The sequence below is a fragment of the Carettochelys insculpta genome, chromosome 1 (assembly GCF_033958435.1).
Source record: "Carettochelys insculpta isolate YL-2023 chromosome 1, ASM3395843v1, whole genome shotgun sequence".
In the NCBI taxonomy this organism is placed as follows: Eukaryota; Metazoa; Chordata; order Testudines; family Carettochelyidae; genus Carettochelys; species Carettochelys insculpta.
This window is the reverse complement of record NC_134137.1, coordinates 36,890,248-36,906,906: the sequence shown is the minus strand read 5'-3', so window position 1 is coordinate 36,906,906 and position 16,659 is coordinate 36,890,248. Positions and strand designations below refer to the sequence as shown.

Below are 16,659 nucleotides of genomic sequence, written 5' to 3'. Positions count from 1 at the left end.
GGCTTTCGTGTGTCCCAATCCAAAAGCATAGAAAGGACTCAGCTGAGGTGATAAACCAGTGGCAGGAAACAAATACTGTCACCAGTGAATCCCATGTTGCCGCAGGAAGCAGAAATGCCTTGGTGGGGAAAACAGGAGGCCAGATGCGAGGTGCTGCAGCAGATGTGGGTGGGGCAGTATACACTAACAGGTGTGTGGCAAAGACATGGGTTCAATAGTAAAGGGATTGCAGACCCCAGGAAGGAATCACTGGAGCTGTAAATTGACAGCTGCTTTTTTCCGGGACAGAAGAGGGAAAGGACAGAGCTTATTAGAATGACTGGAGGTTTGTGGGGACAGATCCATTGCTGGGGTAAGATGGGATATGGAAACAAATGGATGAGTATCCATTTACAGCAACTAACGATCTATCTCCTAGCATGGTGAGTGAGTGTATTGAAAGCTTTGCACTTGTGGATGTGTATTGTAAGCAATGTCTGTTGGTAATCCAATTGTGATAGGTTCCAGACACATAAATAAATACATGTTCCTGGCTGATAGATTAAGCCAGATCCTTCTTTCTGTTCCCCAATGGTACAAAGAATGACTCCCAGAAATTAACACAGCCCCCAAACTGGAGAATTCAGGAAACACACTTTCTCTACGCTTTAACTCGCCTTTCTCTACGCTTCGTAACAGTTCTGAACAACAGCAGTTCTTCCCCCTTGGGCAATAGGCTGACCTTTCTTTCCCCGGGAAAAGTCAGCCTTCTGCTCTATCACCAATATCCAAACCCTTCTCACTTTTGTATGTCTCAGAAGCCTGCGGATATACTGGCAGACCAACCCTACATTGTCAGCCTTATTAGATTTACTGGCTTGAGCTGCGCTGTGTCACAGTGACCTGAATGCTGAATTTAATTTTTCCCCTTCAAAGATAAAAGGGGTGGTAGGGTGAGGGGAAGAAATATTTCTTTTAAGATTGTTAAAAAGCTTATTTCCATGACAGTCTAGTTTCTCTGATTAATGTGTTTTGAATGGAACTGGTTTGTTCTGATGTGTTATTAACTCATAGGCTGAAATGAGTAGCATACAGAGGCACAAAGTATGAATACTCCAAGTGCTACATATAAGAAAAAGGTAGACAGATTTCAGTCATTAGAACCGCTCTAAGAAGGGACCAATCCACTGTGAATTCAGGCATCCTTCAGTCTGCGTAGACTATGGGTCGTGCCCTTTGTAACTCCATTTAAGATCGTCATTTGCAGCATTGACTGTGGCTGTGGAGGCCCACACAAAAGTGACGGTCCTTGCTACATCTGCTGCATATGTAGTGGTTGTCTGGCAGGTCCTTGCTGTGCTTTCTACGGGCTCGCTTCTCCTCTGCCAGCTGTCTGATCTTCATCTCGCCTTTCTGAAGGCCCTTGTGTAGTTCCTGCTTCCAGCTGCTGCGGTCGTCTGCCAGCTCTTCCCAACTATCTGGGTCGATGTCTACCTCCTTGAGGTCCCTCTTACAGACGACTTTGTAGCACAATTGGAGGTGTCTGGGAGGTCTTTGACAAAGGCTAGCTCGCCGTACAGGATGTCTTTTGGGATCCTTCCATCATTCATCCTGTGGATGTGGCCAAGCCAGCGGAGCCACCACTGCCTGAGGAGGATATGCATGGTTGGAATACGAGCTTGCTCAAGGACGGTGTTGTTGGGCACTCTCTCCTTCCACGATATCCCAAGAACGCGCCTGAGGCAGCGCAAGTGGAAGACGTTCAGCCTCTTTTCCTGGCGGGCGTATGAGGTCCAAGACTCGCTGCCGTAGAGGAGGGTGCTGAGGATGCAGGCTCTTTAGACTTGCATTTTGGTGTGAGTGTACAGCTTGTTGTTGTTCCACACTCTCTTGCTAAGTCTGGATGTGTGTCATAGATGTGGAGTAGCTATTTTGGGATGCCTTGATATCCCAAAATAGCTCTGCAGTGTAAGTATAGCCCAAATGAACTATCTAGCCTGAGTATTTCAGGTGGTTAGATGAAACTAACTGTAGCCCATCACCCATCATGCCCTACTTATGGACTGTTTAATGCTCCTATTTGTTCTTGGAGAAGCACTTCAGAGTTGTCAAAGTCTCATTGAGCTAAATTGCCACAGCCCTTCCTGGGGTGCACAAGTGAGTAAATACCCACTTCTCTCGCTCTCTTTATTGGCCCTCCTCCACCATTTGCGGGTTGAGCAGAGGCTAGTCCCCTTGGACCTGATGTGCCTCCCCTCCCTCTGCACTGAGGAGAAGGTCAGGGAGGCTGTGTCTACACTACCATTCCTCTTTCGAAAGAGACATGCAAATAAGGGAAATTGAAAATGTAAATGAGATGCAGATTTACATATCTGGAACCTTATTTGCATATTCTTTCGAAAGCGTTTCTTTTGAAAGAAGAAAAGCAGTGTAGACCTGGCTCTTTGAAAGTAATCCCCATCTTCAAAGAATCCTTCTTTCTACTAAAAAAAAAATAGAAAGAAGGGTTTTTTCGAAGATGGGGTTTGAAAGAGCCCTGTCTACACTGCTTTCCTTCTTTCAAAAGAAGTTTTCAAAAGTATGCAAATGAGGTGCCAGATATGTAAATCTGGGCCTTATTTGCATTTTTATTTCCCTCATTTGCATGCCTCTTTCAAAAGAGGAGTGCTAGTGTAGACATAACTGGAGAGGGCACAAAGGGCAGCAGGAGAAGGAGCCTTGGCTTCATTCCACTACTTTCCAGGCAACGCAGCTGTGGGGAGTAAAATGTTCCATGGAAGGAGGTGAAATAATTTCTTCCCTCCTTGGAATAAGGGAGGAATGACGACTCTGGCTTGTGTCTGCACCGGTACAGGCACATGGCCCCCCCCCCCCCCCCCCCGTGCTTACTCAGGCCAATTGGCAAATGACAATATACCCCATTGCGAGCTGGCACTTTCCCCCCAAACCTACTCTGTGAACACACACACACAGTTCTTTCCCTGTGATGTTTGTCTAAATTGACATTGTACACTGGAAATATGCATTCTGCACTTTTATCCTTCTGCTAGGCCTGGTTATTGAGGACAGAACTTCTGATTTCCTTACACCAATCATGGCTGCCTCAGCTCCCAACTTTCCTCTCTCTCTAAGCCCAGATGTGAAAGGAAACTTCCATTAGGCATGTGAATGGGAGACTAAGCCTTCCTCAAGGCCATGGGGCGTGGGGGTTTAATGAGTTATGGATAGGAAGTTCAGAGCACCGTAGCCAATCAGAACAAAGCCATTGGTAGTGGCCAGGTGGACTCCAGGGAGAAAGGCAGCAGAGCAGAGTTTTGGAAGGTGTGGGGACTGCCAGCAAGCATGTCTTCAACCCATGGGAAATCACAGACCAAGTTACAGGTAATGGACTTTCATTTTGTAAGCTGCAATTAGGCTCCTTCATGGATGGTTGAACCAGAAACAAGGGAAGCTATCCACAGCACAGGACCAGATGATGAGGCCTAAGCAAGAACGCACGGAAAATAAGAGGTGTTTCCTTGAGACACATTGCAAATACAGGGACCAAGACACAGTCTGCTGGACATGTGTGTTAAAAACAGGCAGAAACCTGGAGAAAGCAACAGGTGGCCAGGTGCCCCTGAGAGGCAGCAGACGCAGAGCTCCTTGGGACACAAGGCTTGTAGGAAAGGGGCTTGGGTTTCTGAACAAGGAAACTGCTGCTGTTTGTTTCTACTGTGTTCAGGGCAATGGGATTTTGTGTAACATCTTTGTAAATAGGATTGCATCAAAGATGGATACAACTCGTGCTCAGTTACTCCTCCTCATGGAAGCAACAAGACCAGGCCAAGAGTTTTCTCTAAATAACTGCCCAAGCTAATGACGGCCACGCTATTCACTGGAGTGTCTCCTGCTGTCTCAGTAATACACAGATCCTGGGCATTTGGCTTCAGCGGTAATCCAGCCAAGATACATAATTTGAGTTGCTTCCTGTTAAGGAAGAGCTATATATATACATAGCTCCTACTTAACATGAACCAACTCCAATTAGAATTTAAATACTGAAATATGATGGAAGGAGTTTTATCAACAGGTTAATGCTGACCCTCCTTTCAGCACTTGATCATTTCTGTGCTAGCCAGATATTACCAAGCTTGGAAAAACAATGCAGATTGTTTGGCTAGTGTAAAACATTGTGTGTGACAATCAATTTACATATAAATCCAGCCTAAGCAAAGGGCTCCTAATTCCAAACTAAGACATGCATGAGAAAGATGGGGTAACACTTACACACGGCCTTTCCCTGCAAGCCTTCTGACAGACAGCCTCATTAATTAGCAAACATTGGGCTTGTTGCACAGGAGACAGAATGTGCAGAAGGATACTAAGCTGTTTTACCTGCTACAGACCCACTTTTCCATCATGACAGTATAACCAGGTCGCTGCACTCATGCTGATAATACTGAAAGCCTGTCATTTTAGGAATATGATGTGAAACAAGCCACTCAGCTGCATTTTACTTAAAAATTACCCTGGACTGTCCAGCAGCAGGAAGTGAAGATATAGTGTGCTGTGTCTCTTGATGTGAGGGGTCAAGTACCGAGGTAGGTTGCTGCACAGCTGGCAGAAGAGTTCTTTTAAATACAATTATTGGTTTGTTTCTTTTGGGGTTCTGTAAAGATACATAAATATAGGTAAAACAATAAAAAATAGGGATACAATATTTGGCTATGGCATTGTGGTCTGTAGCCTTCATATTTAATGGCTGTTTGCAAATTTGTTTAAAAAACTCTTTTTTCCCCCCAAAGAAAACATGAGGAAAAAGAACTCAAGACATTTTTCAAGGGGAAGCAGAAAAAAAGCAGTGACTCCTATTCATTCTCAGTATTTGTCAGTGATGAGCCCTACATATGGCCCCATTACTCCTCATTAGTTGTGTAGTAGTTCTTACTTTTTTCTACATAGTAGTTTAAGTTATTGGCATAATTTCCTCTTTCAGGGCAGATTTGTGCATGTGAGGTTTCCACCAGATAGATGTGTTGCCCGCTGAATTGTTCCTTATGCTCTCAGGAGCTCTGGTTCCAATTATTCAGCTACAGTAAGGTTAAAAGGAGGCACAAGCCAGCTACAGCTCAAGGTAAATGGCATATAAGAGAGGGCTTTGAAATGTTTTTTTTTTAAACCAAGGTGACTTGCCTGCCATGGAGCACAGAATACTGAACGTGGAAGCTGCAGAAACCACACCCTGCTGGTGTCACTTTTTTTAAATGGTAGGATTTATTGAGCCTAAGAAAATGCTGTGGGAACGGTGAAACAAAAGGTGCAGGGCACTGAAACGCTGGAGACAAGTTTACACTTACACCTGCTTGAGAGGCAGTTAGGACTTTATGCCAGCCCCACTCTGCCCTTTCATTATGTGCTGCTTCCATCTTGCTAGCCAGTTTGCACCATCTCTCAGGTAAGTTACCTCAGTAGCTGGAAACCATCTCCCTTTTCCAGCCTGTGTGACACCTAATGGGAGCTAAACATAGGAACTGACCAGTTGCCAAAGCCTTGGAAACAGAGCTGCTGGTATAACCCAGTGTTGTGCCACTGCAGCCAAAGGAGTCAGGCTAATTTACACGAGCTGAGGCTCTGGCCATTAAGATTATTATTTGCTTTGTGCCAGCACTTAGGAGCCACACACCCGGACCAGGACCCTGTTGTGCTAAATGCTGTACAAAATATCTCTGGCTCAATGACGTTACAGGCTAACACAGATTAACAGTATCCCAGAGCAATAGCAACAATCAGATGACTGAATCACTGTGGTTTGTATGAGAGGGACATGTGTCAATGAGAGCTCACTTCTTCCTTTGCCCTATGGCTACCCGGGCCATCAGACCCTTATGCTTAATAATAATGCCAATTTCTTACATACTGCTTTTTAACCTGTAGGTGTCAGAGCCTTCACAACCTGCCGTAATGCATGTATTTGCACTCAGGACAGGGCAGGGCTATTAGCCCCATTTCACAGGCGGGAACCTAAGGCACAGAGTAACCTGGGGTAGGTCTACACAGCAAAGCTATTTTGGACGAATGACTGCTAATCTGAAATAACTTTGCGAGCATCTACACTACGCAACCACTATTCCAAAATAATTGACAGTTTATTTCGGTAACCTCATTCTATCATTCTGAAACAGATACTTGGGAATAGGGGCTGTGTTGACAGGGGCTGCGTCTACACTACATTCCCCTTTCCAAAGGGGAATGCAAATAAGGGAGATCAAAAATACAAATGAAGCGCTGATATACAAATCTTGAACTTCATTTGCATGATCTCTTCTGACTGTGTTTTTGGAAGAGACTTTTTCCAAAGCAAAAACAGCTGTGTAGACAGGATTCCTTTGAAAATAAACCCTGTTTTCAAAAGAACTCTTCTTCCTGAAACAACCTAGGAAGAAGGGTTCTTTTGAAAATGAGGGGTTTTCCCCAAAGGAACTTGGTCTACACACCTGTTTTTGCTTTTGAAAAAGTCTCTTCTGAAAACGCGATTGGAAGGGCTTATGCAAATGAAGCACAAGAGTTGTAAATCAGCACTTCATTTGCATTTTTGATCTCCCTAATTTGCATTCCCTTCTCAAAATGGGAATGTAGCGTAGACGCTCCCAGGGAGTAGGGGGCTATTTTGAAATAAACTATTCCAGAATAGTTTATTCTGAAATTGTCTGCTGCATAGACATAGTATTTTGGAAGCACTGCTTCCGGGGTGCTAATCTGACATCGGCTGTATTGTGTGTAGACACGCTATTTCAGAATAAACTTTGCTTATGCTATGCTGGGGCTTCCTTGTAGCATAGACACATTATTATGGAATATCAAAACAAAAAAAAAAGCAAAAAAGTAGCACTTTAAAGACTAACAAAATAATTTATTAGGTGAGCTTTCGTGGGACAGACTCACTTTTTCAGACCCACAAAAGCTCACCTAATAAATTATTTTGCTAGTCTTTAAAGTGCTACTTCACTGCTTTTTTTGTTTTGATAGTATGTAGACTAGCACAGCTTTCTCTCTGTTATTATGGAATAGATAATTTTGGAATAACAGCTCTGAAATAACTTTGCGGTGTGGACATACCCTAAGTAACATGCCCATGGTCACACAGGAAGCCCAGGGACAGCAGGGAACTGAATGTGAAGTCTCCTGCATTTTAAGCCAGTACCCTACTCAGCGTACCATCCTTCCCCTTAGCATATAAGAACAGGCATACTGTTTCAGACCAAAGGGCCATCTAACCCAGTATCCTGTCTTCCAACAATGGCCAATACCAGGTGCCCCAGAGGGAGTGAACAGAACACAATCTTTGAGTGAGCCCTCTCCTGTCATCCATTTCCAGCCTTTCACAAGCAGAAGTTAGGGACACCATTCCTACCTACCCTGGCTAATTATTGCACTGCCTGCTCTATTAAATAAACACACAGCATTTAAGGGATTCCAGGGTTGCTGCTTGCCCTACCCTTCCATTTCCTCCTGCAGCTGGCTGAGAATTGTGAACAGGCTCCAGCTGGTGTTCATAGGCATCTCTGGGCCTCACCATGTTTGGCTAAACTTTGTGAAGTTCAGCTATTTATCTAAATTTATAGCATCCTCACCCTGGGAGCATCCAGCCCTGTCAGACTCAGTTCCCAATATATTATCCTGAGTAATGCACATGCATAACATTCCTACCAGCCTGAGCCATCTTGCTGGTGCCTCATGCAACCGATTGTTTTCCCAGATTCCACACAAGATGGGGCGGAGTAATTGCCATAAGCTCTTGACCTGGCCTCTTCTTTTAAGCCTGAGCTGTCACATTATTCTACAGTAAACATTTCTATGGAAGCCGCCTGAAAACTCACAGCGCTGAACAACACAGCCAAGGGCTTTATTTGTTTCACTAATTTGCGGTGTTATTGTTGTCTTCATTGCAATTTACTCTATGGGGGTCAATGTCAGTGCTGTCTTCATTGCAGTGTCATAGCTGGTTCATGACATTGATTCATTTGTTCACTTCTCAGGTGTAACACCCTGTATGGTGGGGAATGCTGAGGGCAGACATAATGAAGGGCCTAGATGCTGAACTGTTAATTCCTTTTTGAAACTAACCACAGCCAAGCTAAGCATATTTTTCCCATTGAGAGCTGACAAAATGAGACTGTTTCGTGTAGAAAGGAAACAGAAGCAACAACAAAAATAGATCACAAATGTTTCTCACTTAGATTGGCCTCTAATACCTTATAAGGACACACCAGATCCATGACAGTAGTGGTAAGTGAAATATACTGTAGGTAAGTAAATCTAGCTCATCAACTTTTCAGTTATGCTGGCAAAAGAATATATCAATTACTAGAGCACTTTCAAGTGAATAAAGATTACTTTGGTATGGAGGTCACTGAATGTGCCCATGAAAACATGCATATTTAGATTAAAAAGCTCCCCATGGTCTTTGGAGATGCATATCTCCTGGAACTAGAAGGGACCAAGAGAAGCCATTGAATCCAACCCCCTGCCTGCCCAAGCCCCATCCCCAACAGATTTTTCTTTTATAATCTAGCTCACAGTCCTGGGTTTATAAAGCCAAGGCTCAAACCACTGAGCTAGCCAAGGACTGTTGCTGTAGGTTAGTTATGCATTTGAATTTGTTACTGTAAAGTACAATGGAAAGCCAGAGGACTTTACATCACAACCAAAGATGCAGCTATAGTTCAATATGCATTCTTTCAAAAACAGAAACAAATCCATTTGGAAGCACAAGTATCTGCATCCTCATGTCACATAAGCATGGGGTGATGTCCTGGTCACGCTGAGGCTGACCCTTGGATTTGGCCTAATATCCAGTGCTTCTGAGATTTGGAGCTGAAATTTGCAGCCTGCTCCCCTGTGGAGGTTGTTAAGAGCATGTTAATGGTGTTTTAGCTATAAGGTCTATGGGAGATGGACTGTCTGAGAATACTGTGAAGGTTGCTAGAGCCACCCAGCCTAGAGGCAGGGTTGGCACCTGTTCAGATTTTGTTGGGAGTACCCTGTGTTTTTGTGTATTTTTCTAATTTGTGTTTATGGTAGCCATCCCAGGAAATCTGAAAGGGTCTCAGTACAAACAGCTGTCCAGTTTTATGGGCACAGGATCATTGCAGATGGTCTGTTTTTGGTACCTTAAAAATGGCTGCCCTTCTTGGTGGAGCATGTATGGAGACTTGCCAACTGGAGAGGGATCACAGTTAACAGGAATTTCAGCATCTGCCTTCAAAGAATACCCATAATACCTACTGCAGGATCCTACTGCTGGGACCAGGGTCCTTGCAACATGGGTGGGGTGCCCCCAAGTAAAATTTCCAAATGAGAAGCCTGGGACTCGATTCACAAAGAAACAGGCACGATTACCACTCCTCTCTTTTAGCTGACTAGAAAATCACTGGGATTTGCAAAGCTTCCTATACAATGAATGGGGAGACAAGCACCTTGGAAAGGGATTCACATCTTCTGCCTAATTGAGCCAATGGGAGATGCCAAGCTGGGGGGGGGGCGGTAAGAGGATGGTAAGTCCCATCCCTCTCTCAGAAATAAATGCTATTTCTGCTGTTTCACTCTTCCACTGAATGTGTTAATTCAGAGGGTGATGCCACCATCAGTTCATCATCCAAATTCCCATTGACGTAGTCAATAAAAAGATGGCATCAAGTCCAAATATCCTCGTAGAAATTTTGAGGCATATGAACCCAAAGTTGTTACAGGACTTGCTCATCTGGACAAACTTCAGCTCGTATGAGCTCACCAAAGACACATCTGTATTTATAAGTGACACTAAGATTTTGTTAACATTATTGTTATGTGCTTCTCTGTTAAGTGCCATTTTCTCATGTCTACTTCAGTCACAGCTTATAGATTTCTGAGTTAAAAAATAAATGGCCAAAAAAGATACTCGCGGAAGTATGAATAAAGCATTTTTATGTAACTCTAATGCTTAACAAACTGAACATGTTCGTAAATTGCCAACTACATCAAATGGCTACATAAATAATATGGATGCAGCATTCAGTCACTGTGGTATCTAAGCAAGAATGACAAAATAAATGGCATGAATAGGAATAATAAATGTAAAACTCTATTAAATAGGAATCCAAATATAAAAATATAATAAACTTGTAGACGTATTTTATTTTTAAAAATATTTCTTAAATGTACGAAAAACATGCAAAATACAACATAGGTACTGAAGCAAATCAGTTTATGGATAACATATCAATTATTTACATGTTATATATGTACAGAGTGCAGATAATAACTGTAACTCCACTACAAAATAAACAAAAAGTTCAATATGATAATTTACTAGTAGTAACTTTTAAAATATATTTTACTTTTTCCTGTTATTGATTGCATATAAATTCCTGGTATTAAAATACAGTATAATATCTAAGAATTCTATAAACTCTAGTACCACCAAAATAATCATCATAAATATCATTTAGAACTGAAATCACAAATGTGTGATCTGCCAAATAATCTTCATATTTGCGGCAATCCAAACACTCAGAGTGCTGGGAGTATTCTGAAATCCTGACCACCAGTGCCAGAAGATTAATGCTGATTCCCAACACTACCTTTACAAGAAGCTCAGGCACATAAGGACTTTTGAATAAAGCATCCAAGGAGGAAAGCACGAGGTAAAGCAACAAAGACCATCACGTATGAAATGCTGCTACATACAAAACAACATATACTATGCTATTATTTTCAATGACTGGAATACACAGACCTCAATCTAGTTGATTACCCTGGTTAATAGCTCAACCATCTTAGTTTTGCACGTCCAATATCTGGAGGAGTATTACAGCAGCAGTCACTGGGGCTGTGTGGTCTGGAGAAATGACACTGTGCTGTATTTAATCTCTGATGGATGGGGCCATTTATAAGGGGTCCTTTATTAGAGAAAACAAATGTTAGAAATGCTAAAGAGAACACTGGCCATACCACACCCTCTCTTTTAGGCTGAACACCTATTGATTTCAATGGGCATTTCCTTTTAAATACTGAGAGCAGATCCTCAGCTATTGTAGACTGTCAGTGATCCATCTCTGGTGTCATTGGAATGATGAAATTTACACCAGCTGAAGATTTGCCTTATGATTGTATCAAAATCCTTGATTAGGAGAATCATCTTCTTATACCTTACAGAAGAAGTGCTGGAGTTGGTCTAACACAAGAAATATTCAGATTAATGTGCTTTTCCCATCCCACTATTTATTCTGATGCAATATTAGTAAACAGAAAATAAAACAGGGCCCAGTGCATACAGGATACAGATTATTCCTGTGTTATGCTTTTTTGCAGTTGAATTAATTACTCTGCTATGCACTGCTTAAGTTTTACTCCCACCTCTGCTAATGTTACTTTCCTAAAGGAAAACAAAACAAAACAGAAACATTAATTCTAATTATGGAGAACAAATAGAGCTTCAAGGGGAAATAAAAATAATGGTATATTACTTTTACTGTCAGGAATTAGCTTTGGTGAGCAATTCTGTGCATCATTTTCTTCAAAAATAATTCAACAGTACCACTTGTAGGTTAGTTACATGTTCATAAACAGCACTTGGGAGAATGAAGCAATTTTTCAGGATGTAAAACTATCATTTAATTTAAAAGCCATTTTGTGTAGTATTCAAAACTCAAAATGTGTCAAGAAGATCTCAACACTGACCTTGTAGAAAGGGTAGAAAAAATTCATTTTTCATTCTGATCAACATCAATAAAAAAGCTTGGATATAAAGTACTAAAGTACTTTACATATTTAGCATACACCATAAACAATCTTTCAACTAATTTATCTGAGTCAGTCTGTTAGCTTGCAAGAAGTTCCAAATGGCTTGAAAAAAGAAACACAAAGTTAGTAATATAAACTGTATATAATGACACATGCTATTTAGGAAACACTAACATCAGTCAGAATATGCTACCAAATGTGACTCTTACACAGATACCTTTTCAAACCATGGTTGCCTTGTCAAAATTGCTTCCTTTTTTCTGGTGGGGTAATATGGATTTACCATAAGCTTGTTATGCTCTCAAACTCAATCAAGGGCTGATTTTAAATAGTAATACAGGGCCACAATCATTTCAGTTTTAATTGACTGATTCCCTAATAGAGCAGACTTCAAATATTGTCTTTAAGAACACTTGCAATAAAAAAGGAATAAAGTGTTAAAAAATAATTTAAAGAGCCCAAACCCCAAAATTCCTGGAAGGGGCTTCTGCTACTCTCTTCTGGGAAGCATTAGGGAACACCACTGCCAAACAAGCTCCATTCCTGTCTGCGTAGGCACACTAATTCCTGATGTTCCTTCAGTGCCAGTTTTGCTGCTGTGGCTACTAGTGAACACTTTCTTTTAAAGTGTGGGGCTGGGTGCACACCCTCAGCACAACAGAGAAACTGATTGTACAGGCAGTGCTCACTCATTCCACCATGTGTGAGTGTGTGTGAGAGAGAGAGAGAGCAGGGAAGAAACAAATATTTTTCATCTCTTTCAGTTAAAATAATGTTAGGGGTCACTCGCAAGAAACTGCAGAAATAACACTTTCAGACAGACGTGTCAATTTAAAGGGGGCTTTGTCCCTATAGAATTACATCCAGGATGTGGAGTGGCTGAGTCATAGACTTCTTATGTACAGCATGTCTATTTACCACACACTACCGAGGAAGAGATAGAAGGTGGCTCACACAGTACATAGGCTGAACTAAAAAAAGCACTCCTCTTCCCTTCTCCCCCACAAATTCTATTGCTGATAACTCACTCCAAAGGGATGTAAGGAATCATTCAACACCACGAGATTCACAGAAAGGGCCATGTGATTGCCCTGATGGCAGGTGGGGGAAAGACAGCTCAAATAATCATTTGACAGCATGTCTCAGGATCCTCTTCTAAAACAGGGTCACTGGTTGTCTTAGTTTTCTGAAGAGGGCCCTGCCTCTCTCTCCACTCACTACCACCAGGAGCGCACACAGCACCACTCCTTGAGTTGCCGAGAAGGGGCAAAAGTTTGGCAACCAACATTATGTTAGACAGCATGGGATAAGAGAAACTGAAATCCAGACGTTAACGACATAAGGAAATCTAAGAGCTCTGACTCAGGGGAAGTGCCCATTGAAGTCAACAAGAGTTTTGCTTGACTTAAGGGCTCCAAATTTTGAACTGCTGAGGAGCCTCCTTCCTACTTTACTTCAATGCTGAATCCAGATATTTGTCTCTAGTGTCCACGAGGGCCAGCTTTGGAACCATCCTTCACAACAACATACCGAGCGGATGGTCTTCAACACACAGGGGGTCACCTGCTGACAATGAACTGGGAAAACATGCAACTCTTGACAGTGAAGCATAATGAACAATCTAAATGATTGTGGATCACTGAATTCCTGAGGTCACGGAACCTGTGTTCAGTCTTTCAGTGCCTGGTGCTAACCTGCCCCCTGTATGCCTGCTTGAAACTGGAGGGTAGTGGGGAGCCTCAGTCTGTATCACGCAATAGCCACTCAGCTGAGTTCCATTTGGTGCTCTTGTTAGTGAAGAGATGGCTCTTGTCACCTGCCTTAATTTCAACAAATAAACTCACTGTAAGCAACTCCCATGGCACTGTGGAGAAGGCAGGTTCAGATGCTGAGAGCGATATACTACATATACTACATAGCCTACTAAGATCACCACAGAAATTGCTGGAAAATTTTGGTAGCGTTTAATAGGTTTGTAAAGTTTTCAGCCTTGGGGAAAACTCTTATTTAACCCACCAGAAAGCAGTACACACTATTTTGGTAAATCAAGTTTGGAAGTACTTAGTAGAGCTGGTAGGGAAAACGCAGAGAAAAATGTTGCATGGAAACAGTTTCATTTCAACAACATTCTGGGGAAACTTTGCCAGGTGAGCTGCTATGGTTGCTAGGGTTACAGCTCCAGGACAGAATGGCAGGTGTAGTATCTCGGAGCTGGGGACCACTGGACTTCCGTGATCTGCAGCTCCAGGACTCCCCATAAGGCAGAATGCCATTTTGTAGAGAACATCCATTTTTGGATTTTTGCTCTGAATTGGAACAAAACCAATTTTTAGAAATTTCTAAATCTGTGGTACCTTGCCCTGCCCATGTGTAATGTTTAATAGGGTTACTGGAAAAACAGCTAACAAGCAGTTGCAGAGATGTAGCTATGTTAGTCTGCATCTTCACAAAACAAAAACGCAGTCCTGTAGCACTTTAAAGACTAACAAAATAATTTATTAGGTGACGAGCTTTCGTGGGACAGACCCACTTCTTCAGATCAGGAAAATTCCGATAAATGAAAACTGAGATGAAGAGAATTTAACAGAAAGATAGAAAAAATGAAGTCTCAACAACGATATCTGTTACCTCACGCATTACAAAGACAGTTTCCCCATCTTTAATATTCGTAGTGATCTCAGGCAGCCCACTTAACTTAACAGACACTTGCAGTAAGTCGTTTTCTTCCCCTCCTCCCGACACCTCCTTCTGTCCTATGTAGCTGATGCGTCAGTTTTCATTTCCGTTTTTTTCTATCTTTCTGTTAAATTCTCTTCGTCTCAGTTTACATTTATCAGAATTTTCTAGATCTGAAGAAGTGGGTCTGTCTCACGAAAGCTCATTGCCTAATCGATTCTTTTGTTAGTCTTTACAGTGCTACAGAACTGCTTTTTTGTTTTAGCTAACAAGCAGGAGAGTCTGCGTGAGAGGCGTTTCTTCCCACAGCACTGATAAGAATGAGCTCTGCTACTAAGGTGTTAATGTGGTGCTGAAATGATTTTGCTTTGAATAGTACATGGTGACAGGCCATGCAGTTACTGCAGTTTTACCAGAGCAATTCAGTAAAGACTTATAACCTAACTGAGAAAGATGTTTAAGCACACATGTGATTCTGTTGACATCACTGTAAGTTTTTGAGACTATTGTGCATTGACTCCCAAGAATGGATTCACTAAGTTAGCAGTTCTTTCCATTAACTAATTTGGGATATCCAAATTCAAGGGGCATTTTGCCAATAAGCCTTTCAGGACTGGAATCTACAATAGCTCTGTCAGCAAGCACGTATGCTCACTGTATTCTCTCTTACTTTTCTTATGTCTGTTCCTTGTTCTCTCTGTAAAGGATAGTTATTCTGGGATAAAGTGCTAGTGCCCTCACTGTTTATTACAATCTTTTATTAATACAAATCATTGAACTCTGATGGGAAAACTTACATGAAATTTAATGTCAGTAGTTAACAAAATCACTGCATGTTGGCTGCAACTGGAGTAATTAACGGTTATTTGTAAATATCTACACCATGCAGATGTTTTGGAGTTATTGTTAAATACTTCAGTGAAATTCTGAGGAAACAATATTTCAAAGTTAACAAAATAATCAAAGCGTATCTACTTCAGACATTTTGTACAGCTAAAAGGAGCCTTTAAAATTCATAGCTTATAAAACTAGACATGTGATAAATTATTTGTCTTGTAGTAGTGGGAAAGCTGAAAACCAATTTAGGTGTCTTATGGCATTGTGTGACTCTGCTATGTTTTATTTCAGGTTTTAGATTTATTTTCCTTCTTTGCTGCTAAACTCACATATTTCCCCATCATTTTTGTTTCAGTATTTCTTTGTTTGGTATGGTTGTGAGAGAAGCCAAGAATCCCTTAGGGAAGATGGGTGTGAGAAATATAATTTATTATTAATATTAATTATACTGATAAAACAGACGGATGAAAGAAATGAGGAAATAAGATAAATCTGTACAATATTTGAATTAAAAGTTGATTTTAAAAAGATCACATTTTTAAAGAGAACTTACTGTTTAGTCAGTGTACAACTAATTTGATTATCAGTTATATGAATTACATACATGACTACATCTGTAAATTGTGATCTCATTGCATAATAAAAGGTTCAAAACTCTGCTTTCATGGTAGATTGACTTCCTCCTTGAAATTATTGGGACCAGTCTCAGAATCAAGTATTCTAATGCAGAAGAAAGATCACAGAAATAAATCTTGCTTTATGAACAAATATATAATTTTTACATGTAAAACATTATACGTGTAAGAATCATCAGAGTGCATTGCTATACATTTTACACTGGCCGAGCAATATCTCAGGACGCACATGTTCTACAGCTACTTTTCTGATTTTATGGCTCCAATGTTCCTTATCCGTAAAAGAAGTATGCAAAATACTTGTGTTACAAACAGCGGAAGTTATTTAAACAGAGTACCATCTGCAGTACAAAAAACTGTTAACTAGTTCATTATATCCTGTTCCATTTATAGGGAGCTACCTTATTTGCCCTTGCAGAATTCGAAGAAAATCTATCATTCTCTGCTAGTGGGCTGATCCCCGTATCTGTGTCAGATAAAATCATAGTGCTTATTTGTTACCATGGATACCATGAAGATACTGCTGTCCACTAAAGATTACTAGAGAAAGACAACGTAATTCTCAGGAACGAGTCCTGTTTTGCCTTCATAAGTTGCTTTTAACCAGCCTGGCTCCACCGATGGGTACACTGAAAAAAATAAATAAATTTTGCCATAGTTAAATTTAATTCTTATCCTAAGTAGCTATATGTTTGATTTTAAAAGGATCGACATTATAGAAGAGCAACAAACTCATGGAGACATAAATAATAAAACTGAAGTGAAAAAT

The 16,659-nt window shown here is 41.2% G+C and overlaps 1 protein-coding gene across 2 annotated transcripts in view; it reads right to left on the bottom strand.

The window, feature by feature from the left end:
- Window positions 1-6,911: 6,911 nt before the first annotated feature.
- Window positions 6,912-16,659, bottom strand: part of ARHGAP42 (Rho GTPase activating protein 42) — a 296,232-nt gene continuing 286,484 nt past the window's right edge. For both annotated transcript variants that reach the window (XM_074984495.1, XM_074984504.1), the window contains one exon: window positions 6,912-16,519. In XM_074984495.1, coding sequence (XP_074840596.1) covers window positions 16,431-16,519 — 89 coding nt within the window. In that variant the 3' untranslated portion in view covers window positions 6,912-16,430. The remainder of the gene's footprint in view (window positions 16,520-16,659) is intronic.